This window comes from Phalangium opilio, unplaced genomic scaffold, assembly GCF_054372755.1.
Source record: "Phalangium opilio isolate 3A_F unplaced genomic scaffold, DU_Popi_V2 ptg000118l_1, whole genome shotgun sequence".
Taxonomy (NCBI): Eukaryota; Metazoa; Arthropoda; class Arachnida; order Opiliones; family Phalangiidae; genus Phalangium; species Phalangium opilio.
In genome coordinates this window covers 532,922-553,093 of record NW_028324211.1, presented here as the reverse complement: position 1 = coordinate 553,093, position 20,172 = coordinate 532,922, and the positions used below count along the sequence as shown (strand labels likewise).

The following is a 20,172-nucleotide window of genomic DNA, read 5'->3' as shown; positions in this document are numbered from 1 at the left end:
ACAAATGTTGTTTACGTCACTCGTCTGCAAATAACACGACCAGACATGTTCTCCCCCTTCAGAGAATCTGTTTTCAAGCTGTAATATGTGTATGTTGAAAAAATAAAATCATTTTTAAATGAAAAAATACATTTATTCATTTTTTTACATGTAAATATCATTAAGGATATCTAGATTGCACGAAATATTAATTTCGGCCTTGTTAGAGTGCGCCCATAAGGCGTAAATTAAAGCCTTGTCAAAGGCGCAAGCCGTTCGGTGCTCACCGACGGGGTGAGGGTACAAGCACCGTACGGGAAGAGAAATGATGTCCGCGGTCGTGGCTTTCGGACACTTGAAGTCGTTCAAGTCGTGAACCGTTCTGTTGAGACGGTCAGAGAGAAAGGTGACTTTTTCGTCACCCTTTGAAAAGATTAGGTCGACCCCCTGTAGACCGGCGGCGAGGCAATCGTCGAGTTTGGCGTATGAGGTTAGGCCGGCATTCCAGTCCAATCGGTGCAGATTACGCGAAACCCACTGGTTTTGCCGTTGTTTTGAAATCGAGACGTGTGATTTATTGTACGGCGGCGCGAATGTCCAGGAAACGGTAGCCGGCTTGGCGTCGATGGTTGTTATGGCCATTTCTTTCACGATAATGTCCGTGCTGCCATCACTACGAGTGCGTCCGTTCAGGTATTCTAATTCAATAACGGCGGACTTCATAATAATAACTAGCAGCGAGTCTGTGGATGACTGTTTAAAACCGAGCCGGGAGTAGATATGAATCCTCTAACGAACGTAGGGCTTCTTTTATAGAGATTGGTTGACGTCATAACACCAACCGAGTCGGGATTGGATACGAGAATTCACGGGGTGTGTGTTTCTCTTATAGAGGCTGGAACGGCTGACGTCATAACACGGTCTAATACCGAGTCGGGATTGGGTAAGAGATTTCAGTGGGAGGGCGTGGTTCTCTTATAGAGGTTGGAAATGATGACGTCATTCATCCACGGATCCCTCTTAAATTTCTTGAAAAACATGTTTGTGCTTCTTCTCCTCGTTCTGTGCATAATGTATACAACGCAGTATATACCGCAAGCGGAACTGTCGGGGGGCTGCATAGCCCTCCTATTATAGTTTATTTTCGTAGAATTTTCTCTCATAAATGTTTTAATATCTTCTGTCAAGGGACCCAACCCCAAGGAATCAAAATAATAACATTGTTTATTCCCATTGATATAGAGACAAATCCAATGACTACCGTTTCCTTTGTGATTATCTAGATTTATAACAATGGAAGCCGGGTATCGAAGGATATATTTGGGTAGAACATCGCGAGGGTATACGCCCATGAATCCGCGGGTGTATCTCAAAACCCTTCTTATGGTTGAAGCGTTCATGGCGAATCTACAACGACGGTTCTATTATGATCTATGTGCTTTAAACTTTGAAATTCTGAATAAACGATCAAACTCAGCGTTTCGGGTACTGGTTCTTCGAACCCGAGTTCAAGTCGCAATTGTCCTTGTCGTATAGGGTTGTAATGATTTATATCTGACGCGGTACCATCTTGAGTCAAATCAAAACAGTAAAGCGTATAACCTTTAGGATACTCCTTCATAGATATTTCGTTACCATCGTCTTTGTAATGAGTACCAGATCCGGTAAACAGAGAATAATATGATCTAGTGTAAAGACCCTTTTTGAAATTTGGTCGCAAAGGCTTAGCTAGCACTTGTTCCGAGCCGATAATCGGATTAATATAATTCACGTTAAAGTTTTGGAAGTCGAAAGGGTTCCAACTCAATTTGCCGTTATACGAGTTATGAGTTACTAAACCCGCTGTTAATCTGTTTGGTAAAACCCCTAAATATACGTTATCTATAGTAGTTTTTTGAATATTTGCCGAAATGGTAAAAACTTTCACTTCTGTCCTAGTGAATGGATATTTTGCCGTGGCTTTAGTCCAAGCCGATTCTAAAGCTAGCATTACTCGAGGGGCTACTCGCACTTTACGAATATATAAGCCTACTTCGAGTATTTCGTGTTTGTACCATACGCCACCGGGGGGAGGAGCTCCGAGCAAAACAAAGCCTGGTTTATTTCGGGTCATCCTGACTCTAAGGCTGACGCCATTGGGTATGAATTTTGAAACGTTAAACATATCAGCGTGTAGGGCTCCGTACATTTCAATCTGTTTCGAACCCTTTGCTAACTCTTTCCTAACAAGATGTCCCTGGTTTTCAGTTGCAGAAGCCATTTTCCCAGCCGTATCTTTATGCCATAAAGAAGAAGTTAAATGAGATTTTTTCGCGTCTCCTCCATAGTTTAGCAATGTTTCTAGATAGGCTTTGAAGGCGTAGTTTCCGGTTGAAGATGAAATAGGCGTATCATTGGCGGTTACTTCCACCGTATCCCAGAGCGAATGTAAAAAATTGTTGACGGGCGCTACGTTATCTGTGTCATCGATATCGGTACCGTCCGTATGTACTATTTTAGCTCGAACATAAAGCATAGTTAGAGAGGCGTCAATATATTCTTCACCATTTCCAGGAACGTAAAATTCAATCTGAGAGTCTCCATCCAAAACCGAAATAGGTCGATAGCAAACATATTTGGCCGATTCTACCGATGTTTGAATCGGGACAGATTCGAAAAAGTCCAGCTCAGATATTGTCGCTTGAAACATGTTTAGGAGAATATATCGTGTCGTCTTGACCTGTAGGGTATACGACGGCGAACTGGCTTTATTTTCCTGGTAGCCTCTCGTTTTATACCTTTTTTAATTTGAGCCCGTTTTCGTTTCAAGGGTTTTTTACGTCTGCGACGTTTCCCCCCTCCCCCATGCTGTGTTCTAATATCATCTAAAGTTTCCGTTACTCTTTTCTTAACAGCCTCTTTAATATCCTTGCCCGATACTACGTCACTGAAAATTTTGGTCCCTGTACTAACAGCTTTTCTGCCGAGAAATTTGACACCGCTTGTAAGCAAAGGCCTAACAAACCTTACCAATCCGGAAAAAAAACTCCCAAATCCGTGACCTTTCAAATTAGGGTTATTTCCAATATAATACCCTCCGGATCCCGCTTGATTATTGTAATATCGCTTGTAGCAACATTCTCGCCTTTCCAAGACGTCGGGCTTAGGCATCGCAAGTGTAGTTTAACCGTTAAGCTCCCGTATTCAAATGGCGCCGGTTCCCCCAAACTATTCCTTATATTAACTTCGATGATATCAAAGTAATTTTTACCAACGGGTACGTAATGAGGATTGGTAAAGGTTTGAAATATTTGAGACCCGTATGGTTTCTTGGCATCAACCGAAACGATCCGTAGTAAAGGAACCGAGTGATCGCCTACAATCTGATCGCTAGCGATATTTAAATAGATAAATAACTGGTCCGGAACGTGGTAATTCAAATTAGAGGGCCTTTGGCTACGACCTATACATTCGCTAGCTTCATCGTATCCGAGAATTTCGGCAATGGGTTTTTCGAATTTTAAATAAGGTTTCAATAATCTTTCAGGTTGGTTTATAGTAATGTGCCCGGTTACGTTATCGTAAATCAGCCGCAGTGTTGGGCCATTTTTGTCAAACGAATTATTTATGACGTTTATTAAATGTTCTATAGACTTGTAAAAGCCCTGGGGAACGTCGGGCGCAACTATGGTCTCCCGCCTAGCGTCTTTACTTTTTCTCTCTCTTTTCTTTCCATCGACTACCTCCCCTACTGTATATTTGCTCCCGTATCTGGAAACGTTATGAAAACTAACATCACGTTCTTCCTTAGGCCTTGGCACGTTGTAAAAAGTAGACGTATACATTATATCTACTAGAGACACTTCCCATTTGCATTTAAATGAATAGGGTTAGGTAGCTTGGTACAGTAATGCGCCCTGGTATTATCGGGAAATAACGAGCCGTTGACGTTACTTGGTAGGGTTAGGTAAAACGATTGATTCGACATCTTCTCCACGAACCGAAGAGGTTTGGGTTTTCGGGTAACCTTCCCAAGATACTAATAACTCCAATTTTCCACGCCTTTTTCGCCGCTTTATAATTTTTTCAATGTTGAACCTTTCAGGTTTAACCGTTTTCTGAACCTCTTCGCGATAGAACACGCCACTTATAGGGTTTCCTTCCAGATCCTTTAACTTGTAAATCACTGAATCACGGGCAGTTCCGATAAAATCAACTTGGAAAACTTCGGTGGAGTAATTGGCTTCGTAACCCTTTTCAAAAACCATTTTTACTTTGCTAACCCTAACGTAATCACCCACTTTTATTCGGGGGGGGGAGGGCGTTTTTCTGTCCTTTGTTTTCAGTCCCGTAAATATTTCTATACACTTCTAATATATTGGTTGGCTTAACGTTATTCGGCGTCATCTTAATAGTACTATGCCAAGCGCCGTTATACGCCGACACTATATCTCGTAGGTGGTCAATATACCTTCTAGTATGGAGATGGGTAAACAGTTTAAACATACGAGACTTTAGCGTTCTATTCACTCTTTCTACAATGGGGGCGTGGTGGACGTCATTCTCGGTTGTAAAGAATTTAACACCCTTTTCTTTGAGAAATTTTCTCACCGAGGAATTCAAAAATTCCTTCCCTTTATCCGTTTCTATTCTAATCGGTATTTGGTCTTTGAATATAAGAGCTAAGGCTCTAACAACTTCTTTTCCCGTCTTACGTAGTAAAGGCACGACCCATAGTTTTCTACTAAAACAATCTATACACGTCAATAGAAACGTGTAGTTATCATTATCTTTGGCCAAGGATCGCATGTCAACCAAGTCTATTTGGTACAAATCACCGATATTGTGAACTATAATTTGGCGTCTCTTAAACTTTTTACGAGCCGTTTTATGCAAAGTATACGGGGTGGAACTTTCCAAAAACGAAATTACTTCCGCTTTCGATATACCATCATCTTTAACAGCTCGATGTAAAGCGTCTATTCCTGAAAACGAAGCGGGGTTAGAAGGATCATAGTATATGGTTTTTAATTTTTCGGTGTTGTTGGGTTGAAGCTCAGCCATTTTGGTATTATAGAAGAAGAAGATTTCCTTTTCGTAACGTAACGAGCCCCGCTTGAATTTTCTTTATTGTAATTTCTTAGCCGTCTCTTTAAGGGCGTTCTTTTTGGCGGGGAAGTGAGATGAAGGAGAGGAGGAGGGGGAAGGATGGGGACTGGTTCGGGAGAGACGGCGTTTTTTGGTCCTTCAATTTCTTTTACAATGCTATGAAAATCGCTCCAGCCTTCGGGTATTTCTTTAAGGGGGGTAATGTAATGGTATACTAACTGCGCTATATCAGAATTTTTGATCTCTCGTCCGTTTACAAATAGTCTTCCATCTTTCGACCACCTTAAGGTTTCGCCAAGCGATTGCAACTGAGTAAAAACCTTCTTTGCTCTCCCCTTATATTTGAGGGGGAACATGTCAATCCATTTTTCGGTCGGATCCGGCACGATTTCTCGAGAAACGTTATTGTACCTTTGGACTAGCTGCTGGTACATAATCCATTTGGAGCGATCGTCTAACGATTTGTTGTTTAAAACCGTTTGCATCTCCCTATTCAATTCTTGCATAACATCTGTCTTTAGAGTATCAGCGGGTTGAATAGTGGGTTGAGACGGTATTTGCCGTTCATTCAAGGGTACCAAGGTCATTTTATGGTACATTACGAACTAAAAGCTCCGATAACCGAGAAAAGAAGCGGTACGAGTAAAGAAAAAAGACCTTCTCCCTTTTGGTTCGATAAAATAGCCCTTTTCTTTTTCCAAGCTATTCTTTTACTAGCTATTTTGCGTAGGTTATTCTTATACCTGTATAGCCTACTTCTTTGACCCAAATTCAATTTCACGTTTCCGTGTAGTGTATTTAAAACTAATTCTGATATAGCGTCTATTAAACCTTTATCCGCGGATCTTATAAAGGCGTGTCTAGGTCCTTTTTTAAGTTTACTCAAGAGGGCGAGAACGTCTCGCTGTAATGTAATCGCACGGCGTTTCATAATTCAAATGAATGCTCGTGTATGATACGAGTCTTATTTATCTCTTTTTGGGCACGTACACTACCATGATCTCATCGGGAAATATGTTTGTTCTAACCCTATAATCTTCGGGACAGTTTTGCTTAAAATCTAATAGCAAATACGAATGAGGTTGTTCAGTAGCGTCTATGTAACTCTCCATTAAAAATTTCGGGTTACGAGGGTACATTTGTCTAGCTAGATAATTTATTTGCAATTTATCTCTAACCTGCTTGAACAGTATCAAATAATTTGTGTTTAAACTTATGTCCCTAGCATCGCTGGATTTATGATAAAGATTTTGAGTTAAATATAGCACGCTTAAATTACGATGATGACTAAACTTGGTAAAAATTGAACCGATCAAACCTGATTTGTTCTGATCCATTAAATCGTCTATTACTAGAAGACAATTTCGAGAGCCATCGTACTCGTTCATATCCGGCAAACCTTCCTTAAAGACAACCAAACCTTTCAACCTGTCGTAAAATGGTTGATATTCTGAATAATAGAAAAAAATTTCAGCGATATTGGGTTCAAACATTTCCCGATGATTTTTAATGATTCTTTCGCAAAGAAACGTCTTTCCAGCCCCACTCGGTCCATTTACCGTTATGGTACACGGGTGATAAAAGGGAATCATTGTTCTCCGAGCTCTCGAGCTCTCGAGCTTAAATAAATTAAACTTTAAGTGGCCAAACGTTAATATAGGGGTCGCGCGCGTCTTCTTCTTCTTCTTCTAGCGTGTCGCGGAAATGATCGCGTCGTGCATAGCAAGGAAACGCGCCGCGTGTCGCGTATGACAGGGAAACGCGTATGACAGGGAGCGCGGGAAAAAAAGGAACAAAATCAGTTTAAATTTTTTTTTATTTTAAATATACAATATACACTTTTAAATAAATAAATTAATAAATTAGTCAATAAATTAATAAATTAGTTTTAAATTAGTTTTAAATTAATAAATTAGTTTTAAATTAGTTTTAAATTAATAAATTAGTTTTAAATTAATAAATTAGTTTTAAATTAGTTTTAAATTAATAAATTAGTTTTAAATTAGTTTTAAATTAATAAATAAATAAATAAATAAATCAATAAATTAATAAATAAATAAATCAATAAATTAGTTAATAAATTAAGTTGGGTTCTGGTAGCCATAGGGGACTGTTTTGAAATTGTCTAGTATACGGATTTTATCGACCGTGGCTCTATAAACTTTGTGAGTGTCTATAGAGACAAGCGTGTGATTGGGAAGCCTCGAAATGTGTCTCGGAATTGGAACAGTTATGGGCAAAAGGGGTTTGTCTAAATCAACGCCTAGTAATCCTTTTAAAGTTTCGTGATTGACTAGTTTCTCGTTAGAGACATTAAGACGAAACCCTTTGACTTTGGTTGTATTGAACCTTTTGCCAGAGTCTGGATCTGTTACCCAATAACTATAGTTTTTGCATCCTCCACTGACAAAGGTATCAATGTAGGCGTTTTTACCATAACCTTCCAATTCGTTGGTCATTTCACCCAGAAAGTTACCAGTTTCTATTAGCGGTATTCCCAGGGGGGACATGTACACAAGAGAATCTGTATCGTAATAAAAGCATTTATCCCCGACAATTTCCAGATATTCTAATAAACAAAGTCGGGCCATAGCCGTTGTATAGCAGGCTATAGAGACGTTGGTATGCTTCAAAACAACGTCGGCCTCAGTCGTAGGAACCCATTTGACTAGCAGCGTTTCTTCATTTATGGTAAAAACGCTTTTTACTTCAACATCCGGGTTACTTAAGAGTTCGTAAAGTCTGCGGGGTTCTTTGATAATTTCCGTTTTGGTTGGTTTCACTCTTTCCCCGAATTTACCCCAAAGACTATTCAAGGCAAGTTTTGCTACGCTACGCAACCCTTCGTTTCTTTTAATCTTGACTGGGTCTAAAAGTACCCCCTCTCTAATTTTAAAATTTTTAATATAATTGTCACGTTCCTCGGGGGTAACGCAATTCGAGGGGTAATCACTAGCCGTCTGCTTATGAAGAAGGAACGAATCAACGTATTTTTGAAAAAAGCCGGCCTCGCCAGTTTCAGGGTTATATTGTCGCACCTTGTATTTCCAGGCCTCTATCTTTTTACTTTTCGCGCTCTTTAGAGCTGAAAAGTATTGTTCCGATCTCTGTTGGCTGGACGGCTGGTCGGCAGGTCGGCTGGCTGGATTTTGGTGTGACCTGATGAGATTCGTCATAAATAAACTTTTTGAATTTCAAATTTCCCGCGAATTTTCGACTCGAAATTCACCCGTAGTTCACGTTACACCTCATAGGTGGCGTAACGTACTTAATTTCAATTGAAATTATTTTCCTGTCGGCGCCGGGCCTCGAACCTGCAATGTCCCAATCCATACGAGACGTCAGTGAAGACGCCCGGCCGCGCGCTCTACCACGAAGCCACGCTTGCTTGTAATATAGAGCGAGATAAATTATAGTCAAGAGAAGAGCAAGGTAGAACGATATGGACCCCCCCGACCTCCCCGACGCCCGCCACGAGACGAGAGAGAGCTGTCTGGCTTTGGATATGGACCCCCCCCCCACCTCCCCGACTCGCGCCACTGGATGCTGTCGAATATATATTGTATCGCGCTAGAGGAGGAGAGACAGTTGCTTGCAATTTTTTTTGCAATTTATAATTATTATTTATCTTTTTAATCCTAGGCAAGATTAGATTTCTACTTGGGAACTTAAACATTACAATTAATATTATTATATTAATCAAAAAAGAAATTAAAGTTCTCCCCGACAGAAGGCGCGCTAAGCAGAGAGAGTTTTCTAATTTTTTTGAAGACTCGTCTGCTTAAAAGTTAGGGAGGTTGATTTACTAATAAAATTAAATGTATTAACAAAATGAAACTCGAGTCAGCGTTTTAAAACTATAACTAGTTTGGGACGGAGGTACCATTGCTCACTATTTGTTTGGCAAGTTTAAAATTAAATGATCACTTAACGGAACTGACATAAAATAATAGGTAGATTTTTGCAGAATTAAATTGCAGATTCTTTGCAAAATTAACTAATCATTTTGGCAGTTTCCGCTCTCGCTGGGTTCATCTACTAATAATAGTTACGTAAGTGATAATTATAAAAATAAAATCAACAACTCAAAGATATAAAATGAAATTTATGATCAAATTGAAACTAATTTCAATCAACGACAAACGGAATCAACTAATCATTTTGGCAGTTTCCACTCTCGCTGGGTTCATCTACTAATAACAGTTACGTAAGTGATAATTATAAAAATAAAATCAACAATCTCATAAAATCAACAACTCAAAATATAAAATGATATTTATGATCAAAATGAATCTAATCTCAATCAACGACAAACGGAATCAACGTGTTCATCTCTCCATCCACGGAAATATGAAATTTCTACATGAAACATGAAAGTGCTATCAACCTAACAATTTTTAGAAATGTAATTTTAATCAATGAAACATACTCATTTAAAGTTAACTAATTATAAGTCGCTAATTTGATTATTATATTTAAAAAATTATATTATTTAAGTAATAAATTTAACGATGGTGTTGATAGTACCAATAGAGTATTCAAGGATTGATTACGTTAATATCAACGTATCAAACAAAAAGTATTTAATTATAATTTGGAATTTCAATTTAAATTTATACAGTTTTTTAAATGCCCATTGAGATTCAGAGTCTGTCACTGAATGTTGAAGATCTCCAGTCTCTGCCAAGTGATTTAAATTTTCAGACCCTCTCTTTGGGAAAGTGGGAATTAAATTAACGAGACTTACAAACTGACATCATCCTTAAATTAAATAAGGATTATAAATGATAAGTTAATCAAGGTATTGAAGGTTTAATTAACGTTACTTTGAAAGTATCAAATTAAAAATTTACAATTTAAGCTCATTAATAAAAAGAACATTAAGATAATTATTAATAGGCCTTTCCTATTATGGGGGTAGTAAAACTGTACCAGTCCAGAAAGAACATATAATTTTGTTCAAGAATGGACTAGCAATAATTTCCTATTTTGTCTTCCTTAAACTTTGTATTTTGGCAGCTCTGTTGCCAAGAGTTTTTTGTTAGTTTGGCAACCTAGGCCATCGTCACCAAAGCAATGTTTTTTCCTAACCTCAGGCTCATACTCCGAAGTGTGTACCTTATTCTAATGTTAGGAAAGGATTTTAAAATATCCATGCGGTGGCATAACTAGATAAATATCAGCAACAGTTGAAAAACCTTGGCCTAACTTTTAGGGTGGTCTGCTACAGTATAAGGTACAATTCGTTCAGTAATATAAATCGGTTACATAATAATAAAAATATAAATTTAAATAAGATTTGCAAACGCTTCAGAAACTCCCGTTTCTCGGACCCCGAGTCCCCGTCTTCCCGATACTAGAGTCCGACGCCGCCGATAGTACGCCGGCGCGCCGCCACATTTCCAGTTTTTAACCCCGCCGCCGCCGTACGTACTTTTAAACAGCGCGCCGCCCCGCCGCGACGCCGAAATATCACCGGCGTACGCCGGCGTGCCATGGTCGAACCAATACTGAAGGACGGATGGCAGGGGGAGAAAGTTGAAAAATACTTGTTAATTCGCCTTCTAGCGGCAAATAGTAGCAAACCGGATAGTGGGGGACATATGGGGGAATCAACGTTCTAAAGAGGGAAGCATCTACCGTCTCATTTTGTCTAGATGGCGCTAGCTTTTTCGGGGATTTGACTCGGTATTTTCATTTTTCATAACCCCCCTCCATTTTGGGGCTGAAAAGGGGGAACTAAGCTTAACGTTGGTCGTTTAGTCGCTTAGTATGGGGCTCTATGGGCTGCCATCGGTCCTTCAGTATTCCATGGGCGTGCCAACCAGTCTTGGAAATAGCACAGGTCCACAGGTCCAAAACCAGTTTAATAATTGCTCTGACCAGTTTTTTTTATTCTAAATCCGGGGTTTACAGGTCCTTGGGATCAGTTTATTAATTGAGAACTTTTAAGAAAGTTGAGGAGGGACCAGTTTAAAAATTCTAGTCATAATAAATTTGTACTCCACGGATCTAGACTCCTATCCTTGACTGGTTCTCATTTCTGCCTTCCTTGCTACAACCACAGCCCATTGGATCACTCTTTGGCTTCACACGCCAATGTTTTTCCTATGTAAAAGCGCGTGTTGGTAATTTTGGGCTTTATCGCTCGAAAAATCGAAGGAGCCATAGGCCGGCTATGGGAGGAACACAGTTATTTAGGCAGAATGTTGAAACAACTGGTTCAAATCTCTTGAAATTTTAAAGAGATGTGCAAAACAACGTTTGCTATTTTTTGGAAATTTTCAAATCATTTCCTTTAATAGTTTTTAATAAATATTAAAACGAAAATTAGCCCTAATTAAAGGGCTTGGTCTTCGAACAGTTTAAAGGTTTCTTCCGTTTCACTTGATCGAATCTCTTGAAATTTTAGTGAGAGGCATATTGAAGGGTTTTAAATTATGATGCAAAGTTTCAAAATTTTTAAACGAACAATTCACTTCCAAAAAATTTTGTTTGTGCATAATCCTACAACCTATTTAGTCGCTTAGGAAAATTTTACGAAAACAACTATTCGTTTCAAAACTTTGAAATTTTGCACGATAATTTAAAACCTTTCAATATGCCTCTCACTAAAATTTCAAGATATTCGAACCAGTGAAGCTGAAGGAAATAAATTTAAACTGTTTGAGACTAAGCCATTAAATTATGCTTAATTTTCGTTCTAATGTTCTTACAAAAAGCCAGGAAAGAGAAACATTTTAAACTTCGCACAAAAATACCAAACATTATTTTGCAAATCACATTAAAGTTTCAAGAGATTTCAACCAGTATTTTCGAACATGGACTGATCTTGTGAACACCACCACTTCACAACTGAGAACTACATACGACATTAATCACTCGTTGTGAACTTACACGCCTCTAACGCCGCCGCCGCCAATAAAATTGTATGCAACGCCGCCGCCGATTTATAGAACGGCGCGCCGGCGGCGCGCCGTCGCCAATATGCCTAAACTGTGCAAACGCCGCCGCCGACTTATTTTTCGCGGCGTCGGACTCTACCCGATACACTAAAGACCGAGGCTTAAACCTCGTAGCTCGCGGCCATCTTTATTGTTTACATCATGGGCTCGTCACTACAGGGTAGGAAATAAGACAGGTTTACAAGTCCCAAACCAGTTTATTAATTGCTCGGACCAGTTTATTTATTCCAAAAGTTGGGGTCAGTGGTATCAGGGAGCACTTTATTAATTATGGTTTTTGGAAAAAATAGACGGTGGGACCAGTTTATAAATTCGGGGTTCCTTATTAGAATTTTTCTAGCTCAACACATTTTCTACCAATTCTACTCATAGGTAGTTAGTACTCCTTGGCTACAACTTCCCTACAAAAGTTTTGTATTCTATTGACTATTGATCTTGTCTAGCGTCTATACTCTAGAATGAGTCTCTTGTAGTCGACAGTCTAGACCATAGCCAGTACTAGTTGTCAGTAGTCGTATTTCTCAGTAGTGTATGGTCACATTACTAGATTTTGATTTGGCTTACTGATAGCGAGAGAAGATATTGCCACCGAATTTATGTAAAATGCAATAAGGAATAAGGAGAGTTCAGAAAAGGATTAAGAACTTCAAATATCATTAGACATGTTGATTGATATTTAGTGGCAACTAGTTGAAAAATTGTGATAAGAAATAAAAGTTAACTGTTATGGATTGTTATATGCTACTTTTTCCTACAGTAAAAATTCAAATTCAATTAGAATTTTCAGCTTCTTTACTTTTGTGTCTTTACGTGCTTTTTATTCTCACCATTTTAGAAATTTAATATATAGTGGGACCGGTAAAATAATAATTAATGCGAGGGTCACTGGTCCCAAGGACCACCACCACATCCGCGACACCAATTCGCCGCCGCCATGGATTAAATATACCTTACAGGGATAGTTATGTCCCCCAACATTTTAGTATATCACGAGTTGAACACGTTTGTTTATTTCCGCCGTTCCCCAAATTTACTGATTCATCCGGAAGTAGATTCTTGATATGTCGCCATCTCGCGTCGACCGCGTGAGATGATAAAACCGTTAAATCGCGTGTTTTCGAAAAAATCGGGCGTTTTCAAACATGTTGCAAATAATTTGTCAATTAGATGATTTAATTCATGTTAATTTTAGGGATTGTAGCATTACTACTTGAACTAAATACAGTAAGTAACCTTTTCACATATTTGTATTATATAACCCCGTGCATCAGTATTTTTGAAACTTCCGGTCTTTGACAATAGTGACCGACAGGGGCGCCTGGAACAAATATTTTACCCCTGTAAGGTATATTTAATCCATGCCGCCGCCCACTCCGAAACAGACGAGCGCCTGAAAGGCTCAACCTATGAGACAGCAGCTAAACCAAGTTTTCACCATAATAACAATAACCTCATGAAGGACAGTATAAATAATAAGTTTAAACAAACTTTTCACCATAATAACAATAACCTCATAAAGGACAGTATAAATAATGACTTTAAACAAACTTTTCACCACAATAACAATAACCTCATAAAGGACAGTATAAAATAGTGAGTTAAACGAAGTTAAATCTGAATTACAATCTACCTCATTAAGCTCAACCAAACTGTTACAAATGCATAGCGCAATATTACAAGTTGCCAATGATCTTCGAATTTTATTGTTAAACCCTCACATTATCTTAAGACTCATACAGTCACTGGGTTTTAATCTCACGGGAGAGTATTGCTATATTCGTAATTCCCGCCTATTCCAAACACAACCTAGATGGCGCCCCATCCCCAGATATCGATTGATTGTAACCCCCATTTTCTAAGCATGAGATATAGGAGAGAACATTCCTCACTTCTTTATCCGCACTCATGCGGCATCCTTGCCACCCAATGTAACGAATGACCATAATCATATGGTAGAATAAATCTTGGATACTGATTAGTATATCTCGCCTAATTAATCCGCCAAGACTTGAACACTACAGTTTATTACTTATTTAATTAAACTGTAAACCAAATTCTTACTAGATTGGTTTTATTCATAATCGGAATGCTATTTTATAAACAATGGAAAAAAACCTGAAAATTTTAAATTTGTCGGGGTCAATGAATTTAGTAATACTAATTCTTGTCACTAGAAGGCGCGAAAAGTGTAATCTGGCCGGGGCCATCTTGTTTAGGATAACATAACCCCGATTTACAGCGGCACGAAGTTCATCAATCACCCAAGTGCCGATTAGTTTTCGCTCTTCGTCGGAATGGCGACAGTCTCCTTGGAAACGTTTCAAGGCACACTCCCGGCAAAGAGTGAAAACTAATTTATTGTTTAACCTTGTTGGCAAAACGGGGTGAAAGAGGCTAATTGGCGGTAAAACTTCGCATTTCAGAAATCCATCGAATGTGAAAATGTCGGGAATATTATCCAGTAAAATTTCTGGGTGCCCGACTGGCAGCTTCTTTCTCTTGTTGACGAAAGGATAGAGACTAGTTACGTCAACGTAATGCATTTTCTCGCTGCCGGATACTTTATGGTATAGTTTAAGTACCGACGTTCTTCCACTAAAAAAGGCATCGCGAGGATTTAAAGGTTCGCGTACTTTTTCTTTAATGTTTTCTGCTTCCAGAAAAACACCAATAGCCGGATTATTGGTTTTATCTTTAGTCCAATCACATTCCCACTTCGTTATTACTTTAAAGCCCGCTTTCTCGATTCGTTCCTTCTTTTTTAAAGTTCTGACGTACAAGGTGTTCAAGGTTTGACCAGGATCACCTTGCAAAGATTGGTTACGGTTGACTTTGTAGCATTTGGGGCAACCATGGAAATAACACCCGTTAAACTCTAGAACATCTTTATCACAAAGACCGTCCACTTTCATTTTCAAAACTTTGGCTTCAGAGCCGTTAAACGCAGACTGTATATTTACGCCGTTTTCGTGAGCATACCAGGATAACCATTCTATAGCCACAAGTGACTGATTATCAATCATTCTATAGAGGTTATGAGGAATAATGCCTATAGAATCTTTATCCATAAAGTGTCTCCTGTATACCCAGCTACACAAACCGGCTATAGTACACGCGACCTGGAAAGGTTCCACCTGGGCAATGTCCAAGAAAATTTTTCTAAAAGCTAGACAACCTAACTTTAATATCACAACATCCTTGATGCAATAAAACTTTAATTCCTCCAGAAAATTAAAGCCTTTTTTCTCCTCAATTTGTTTATCGTACCACTCCATAAACTCTTTGAGATTTTTGGAGGTTAAATTTTCCGACCCGTAAGCTTCTGGAGGTGGTATTTGGTTTTCTAAGACATAATTTGTTGCTAATTGATTATTAAGGTCGAAGACGTGATCTTTAACCACGTTAAATAAAAAATGAGGGAAATAACCCTTTGTCGCATCTTCTAAGCCGAAAGTGGCGGCGAATTTAGAGAGTGGTACGGAGATAAAATTGAAAGAGTCAAGGAAATTTAAATTAAAGACAGTTAAATTTATAATTTTAGTGCCGTTAATTATGCAGTGAGGTTTAAATTCTTCGCCTAGAGCCATAATCTCTCGCAATAGAAACTGATTATCGTATCCGCTAGCATTATGAGCCAATAAAGTTACGTTCTTGACAGAAGCTAATGTTCTTAGAAAAGCTAAAAAATTTGAAACAGGGTTTGCTCCTTCAAAAACTCTCTGTCTCGGACCTAGTGACCCACATTTCCCGCAGACGAAACCAGCCTCGGGCACATCGATACAACTTTCGCAGACCATCTCTGATACGCAAAGGAGAGGCTGGTGGACTAACGCCCCTTTTTTTTCCTCAGATTCAAATACCTGAATCGCTTCAAAATCATAAAAAATATAAAGCAAATCAGGGACAACCTTCTGTTTCTTAGCTTGGCGAACTTTAGGAGGTTCTTCTTTAATTACCTGAACGTAACAATAGTGTGGACTGGGAGTGTATCTACTGCACACAGAACAATAGGTCTCACAGCACGTATGGGGCTGATTTTTACGCTTAAATAAATTTATTTGCGTGAAACATTGTTTGCAATGAAATAGTTGCGCGCAAATACTCTTCCCGTCTACACCATCTTGTTTATGATAATTAAAACATTCATCTCCTTTGAAAACCTTGAGACATTTGTCACACGCTCGGTCAGCACCCGTACAAGTTTGATCTCGTAAACAATTGTAACAATAAAGATTGCAACTATGATCTCTCTTGTTTCTAAATCCTACCAGACAATTTTCACAGTAATGGTCCATCCCAAACAAAGGTCTTAAAGACGTGACGACGTTGTAATGTCTATTTTGATTAATTAATATCAAACGAGGTCTATTGTCGTCATTGTCGATTTCCCCCAAAATCAACTCGGGCAAATTATTTTTAAAAATATATATTAATATATTATATTGCGCTAATTCGGCTTTAAATTTTTGTATAGATTCTACTTTACCGCAGTCTTTCGGGTTAACTTTAGCTTTGCGGCAAAGCTCTATAGCGGCATCTCGTTGAGAGGCCGTATCGCCTCTATCCGCTCGTGTGTACGAAATCGACTTAAATTTGTTTTTAAGCGCGATATTAGTCGGGTTTTTCTTATGTTCCGAATGCGCAATTGCCACGGAAATCGCTCTCGCTAGACACAGATTATCATTGTTCACGATCCTGATAATTCCTCGAGAGTCACGAGAAAAGATATCAAAGGACCGCACTCCTTTGGGAGCAGCACGGCCAAACCCTTCCACCGGGATTCTCACCACGTGAAATTTTAAGACGATGGGTCCCAAAAAGAATCTTTCAAACTCATCATCGTATAAAACTGACTCTATCTCATCTAAAACAGATTTAGAGTCCAATTGGTCAGCTCTACGAAATGAGAGTGATATCTCCCCCCTGTTTGGCAAGCTTAAACTTTCGGCCGTTATCTGAATCATATCAGATGGAGCTAACCTATTAAGAACGGCCTGGACAATATTGGCTAAGCCTTCAACCAAATTATTAGTTATTCTTACGGTGATTTCGAGACCCGTTAGGTTAAATCTAGGGTACATTTGCACTCTTTGATCCGTAATTTCACAGTGAGGTAGAGAATCTATTGGCGTCATAACTGCCCCCCCCCCTCGCTCCGCCTCCAGATTGGTCAGGGAAATTACTAAGACCCGAAAAATCTATAGAAGCGAAATCGTTTTGAGAGGCGAAACCCAGCTCTGGATTATTGTTTAAAAAGTCGCGAGCTATACGATCATTCTGGGAAGATTCAAATTCCCGCACAATTGATTCTTCCTTTTCGAAAATGTTTAAAGCTTTAATCATGTTTTCATCTTGCTCATCAACGAGTAGATTTTCAACTTGCATTTCGTCTATATCGCGTTGACCTATGTCAAACGCCCTTTTTTCGAAACGAGCCATATATTGCTCACTACACGTTAAAGGCAGATTATTAAAGAATGTTTCCAACTCTTTAATGTCGCGGCATTGTTCAGGCTCACGCGGTACGCTTATCATATATTTAAATATGTCTGTAAATGTTTCAAGAATAGCGTATCCTCTATTAGATAAAAATGTCGGTAATATTTCCCCGACTGTAGCTGGGTTAAGTTTGAGTACTGTACATAAATTAAAGAAAAAAGCGTAGATTTTCTCAATGGGCCAAGGTCGTGAAACAACCAACGACTCGATCTCTAATAAAATAGATTCTTGAGCGTCTATATCGCGTTGATTTATTTCTAACGCTCTTTGTTCGAAACGGGCCCTATATAGATCACGATACGATAAAGGCACATTATTATAGAGTGTGTCCAACTCTTCCGCGTTGCGGCATTGTTCGGGTTCACGCGGTACGCTTAACATATATTTAAATATGTCGGTAAATGTTTCAAGAATAGCGTATCCTCTATTAGACAAACAAGGCGGTAAAATTTCCCCGACTGTAGCTGGGTTAAGTTTGAGTAATGTACATAAATTAAAGAAAAAAGCGTAAATTTTCTTAATTGGCCATGGTCGTAACGCGGCCAATTCCTCGATCTCGATTAAAATAGATTCTTGATCCATCTTTACGCGTTTTTATAGTAAAAAAAAAAACTTACGTTAAATGCTATCCCCATGAAAAACAAAAAAGAATATAAAAATACGTTACCTTTCAAATCAAGACGTGTCCGGGCAGGTTTTGTAAAACTTTTCTAAAAGCGAGACTATGCTATTCGTCTTTACTTTATAACTCTGAAGTAGAGAATGAGTTTTGCATACTCAACATATCGCCTTATATAGGTCATAACACTCACCTTACCCCCCTCCTCCCCCCACATGTTGTACGTAACGGCTTTTTACGAAGCAAAAACGTAATCTTTTTTAGATACATCCCCCCTCTCTCCCTCTAAAGAGCCCGTACTATAACATGAACCGACCAACACAGTTTCGTCCAGGCCTGTTTACCCTATATGAAAGAGGCCAACCCATAACTAGAACTGCCACCCACCCTTTCTCCCCAAAACTAAACTCTAACTAGAACTCCCCCCCCTCTCTCCCCCAAGCTAAACTCTAACAAGAACAAATCTTTGCCCAGACCTGTTTACCCTATATGAAAGAAGCCAACCTTAAACTAGAACTGCCACCCCCCTCTCTCCCCAAAACTAAACTCTAACTAGAACTCCCCCCTCTCTCTCTACCCCCAAGCTAAACTCTAACTAGAACAAATCTTTGCCCAGACATGTTTACCCTATATGAAAGAAGCCAACCTTTAACTAGAACTAACCCCCTTTCTCCCCCCTCTAAAGAATGAAGACATAAGCCATGTTAGGGCTCACTTTGATTTTGACAGTCGAATAAGAAGGTCGCTTGAATTGTAAGTAGAATTTTTGCGTAACAGTTTTGGGCGCTCGCTTGGTATAATAGCAACGGTTGCTTTTTTTAAGATAAGAATGGAAGTTGATAATTTTCGTAAACGAAAACTCCCGTCCAAACCTCGTAAAATCAATTCGAGATTTCATTTGGGAGAAGTATTTCTATCTTTCGGATTCACGTCTGATCTCAATATAGAGATTAGAATATGCCAGAAAGAACCAGATTTGTCCACGTTTCGCTTTGATGTTGACACCTGGCAAGCTTTTGCATCCAAAATTGGTCCGCTTAGCGGATGGACAAGTTGCCAAGAACCCACATCATACGACGCTATTTTAGCCGATACTCCATTATCTTCGACATCAGCACACGCAACCTTTAACAATCTAAAGCTGGAAACGAATATCAGGGGTGGAGACAGTATCGACTTCACATTGAACGCTTCAGAAGCAAGCGAGTTAAATCGATTAATGCCATATATCAATGAACATGTGAAAAAGCTTGTATCGAACGAACAGGTCTATTTATTACTTGGGGATTTGATTTGCGCTGAACTTATTACCATATATAAAATATTACACATAGATTACGGTGAATTCTTTTCTTTCGAAGAAATTGAAGATCATATTAATTTTGACCGTGTACTATCATATTTTGGCTCGTACGTTTCACCGTATAAAATATTAATGGCTTTTGAAAGTAGATTAAAGGAACGCGGAATAAGTTTTGATTTTCAATCGTATAATATATTTAATATATTAATGTCTCAAACTTCTTATTTAAAGAAACGTATAAGCGTTGTCAATCTTTTTGGCCTGGTGTAAATTTGTATTGAAATAAATTTTTTAAAACGTAATTTTTGTCATTTGATCTGGATAGGCATATATATTTATAGGACCATAACAAGACGCTTCTAAAGCATTGTGGACAACAATAACTAGTCTACAAAGAAATCGGCTAGGATTGTGTTATTATCGTTAGGAATCATTTGAACTCGGGGTCAAATTCTGTTTTTTTGTGACAGCGTCTAGACTTGTATTATTTATTAATTTATTGAAAGACACGCGGCTAGGGTACATGGAAATCGGTGTTATTATTATCGTTAGAAATAATTTGAACTCGGGGTCAAAATTCTGTTTTTTTTAGATATGTGAGATGGTCTAGACTTGTATTATTTATTAATTTATTGAAAGACACGCGGCTAGGGTACATGGAAATCGGTGTTATTATTATCGTTAGAAATCATTTGAACTCGGGGTCAAATTCTTGTTTT

At 38.7% G+C, this 20,172-nt stretch overlaps 1 protein-coding gene and 1 long non-coding RNA gene across 3 annotated transcripts; both read left to right on the top strand.

Moving 5' to 3' along the window:
• The first annotated feature begins 8,132 nt into the window (after window positions 1–8,132).
• LOC149622732 (uncharacterized) lies at window positions 8,133–9,604 on the top strand. 2 transcript variants are annotated; one of them, XR_016374955.1, is made up of 3 exons: window positions 8,135–8,970; window positions 9,035–9,274; window positions 9,445–9,604. It is a non-coding gene; the product is annotated as an uncharacterized LOC149622732 (long non-coding RNA). The 2 variants fall into 2 exon arrangements; XR_016374954.1 differs by having other exon boundaries at window positions 8,133–8,970; window positions 9,035–9,604.
• Window positions 9,605–18,838: 9,234 nt separating this feature from the next.
• Window positions 18,839–19,755, top strand: LOC149622731 (uncharacterized). Its single transcript, XM_089853496.1, has 2 exons — window positions 18,839–18,903; window positions 18,974–19,755. Exon 2 carries the CDS (start codon window positions 18,980–18,982, stop codon window positions 19,721–19,723), a length of 744 nt encoding a protein of 247 aa, XP_089709622.1. The 5' UTR covers window positions 18,839–18,903; window positions 18,974–18,979; the 3' UTR covers window positions 19,724–19,755.
• Window positions 19,756–20,172: the final 417 nt, after the last annotated feature.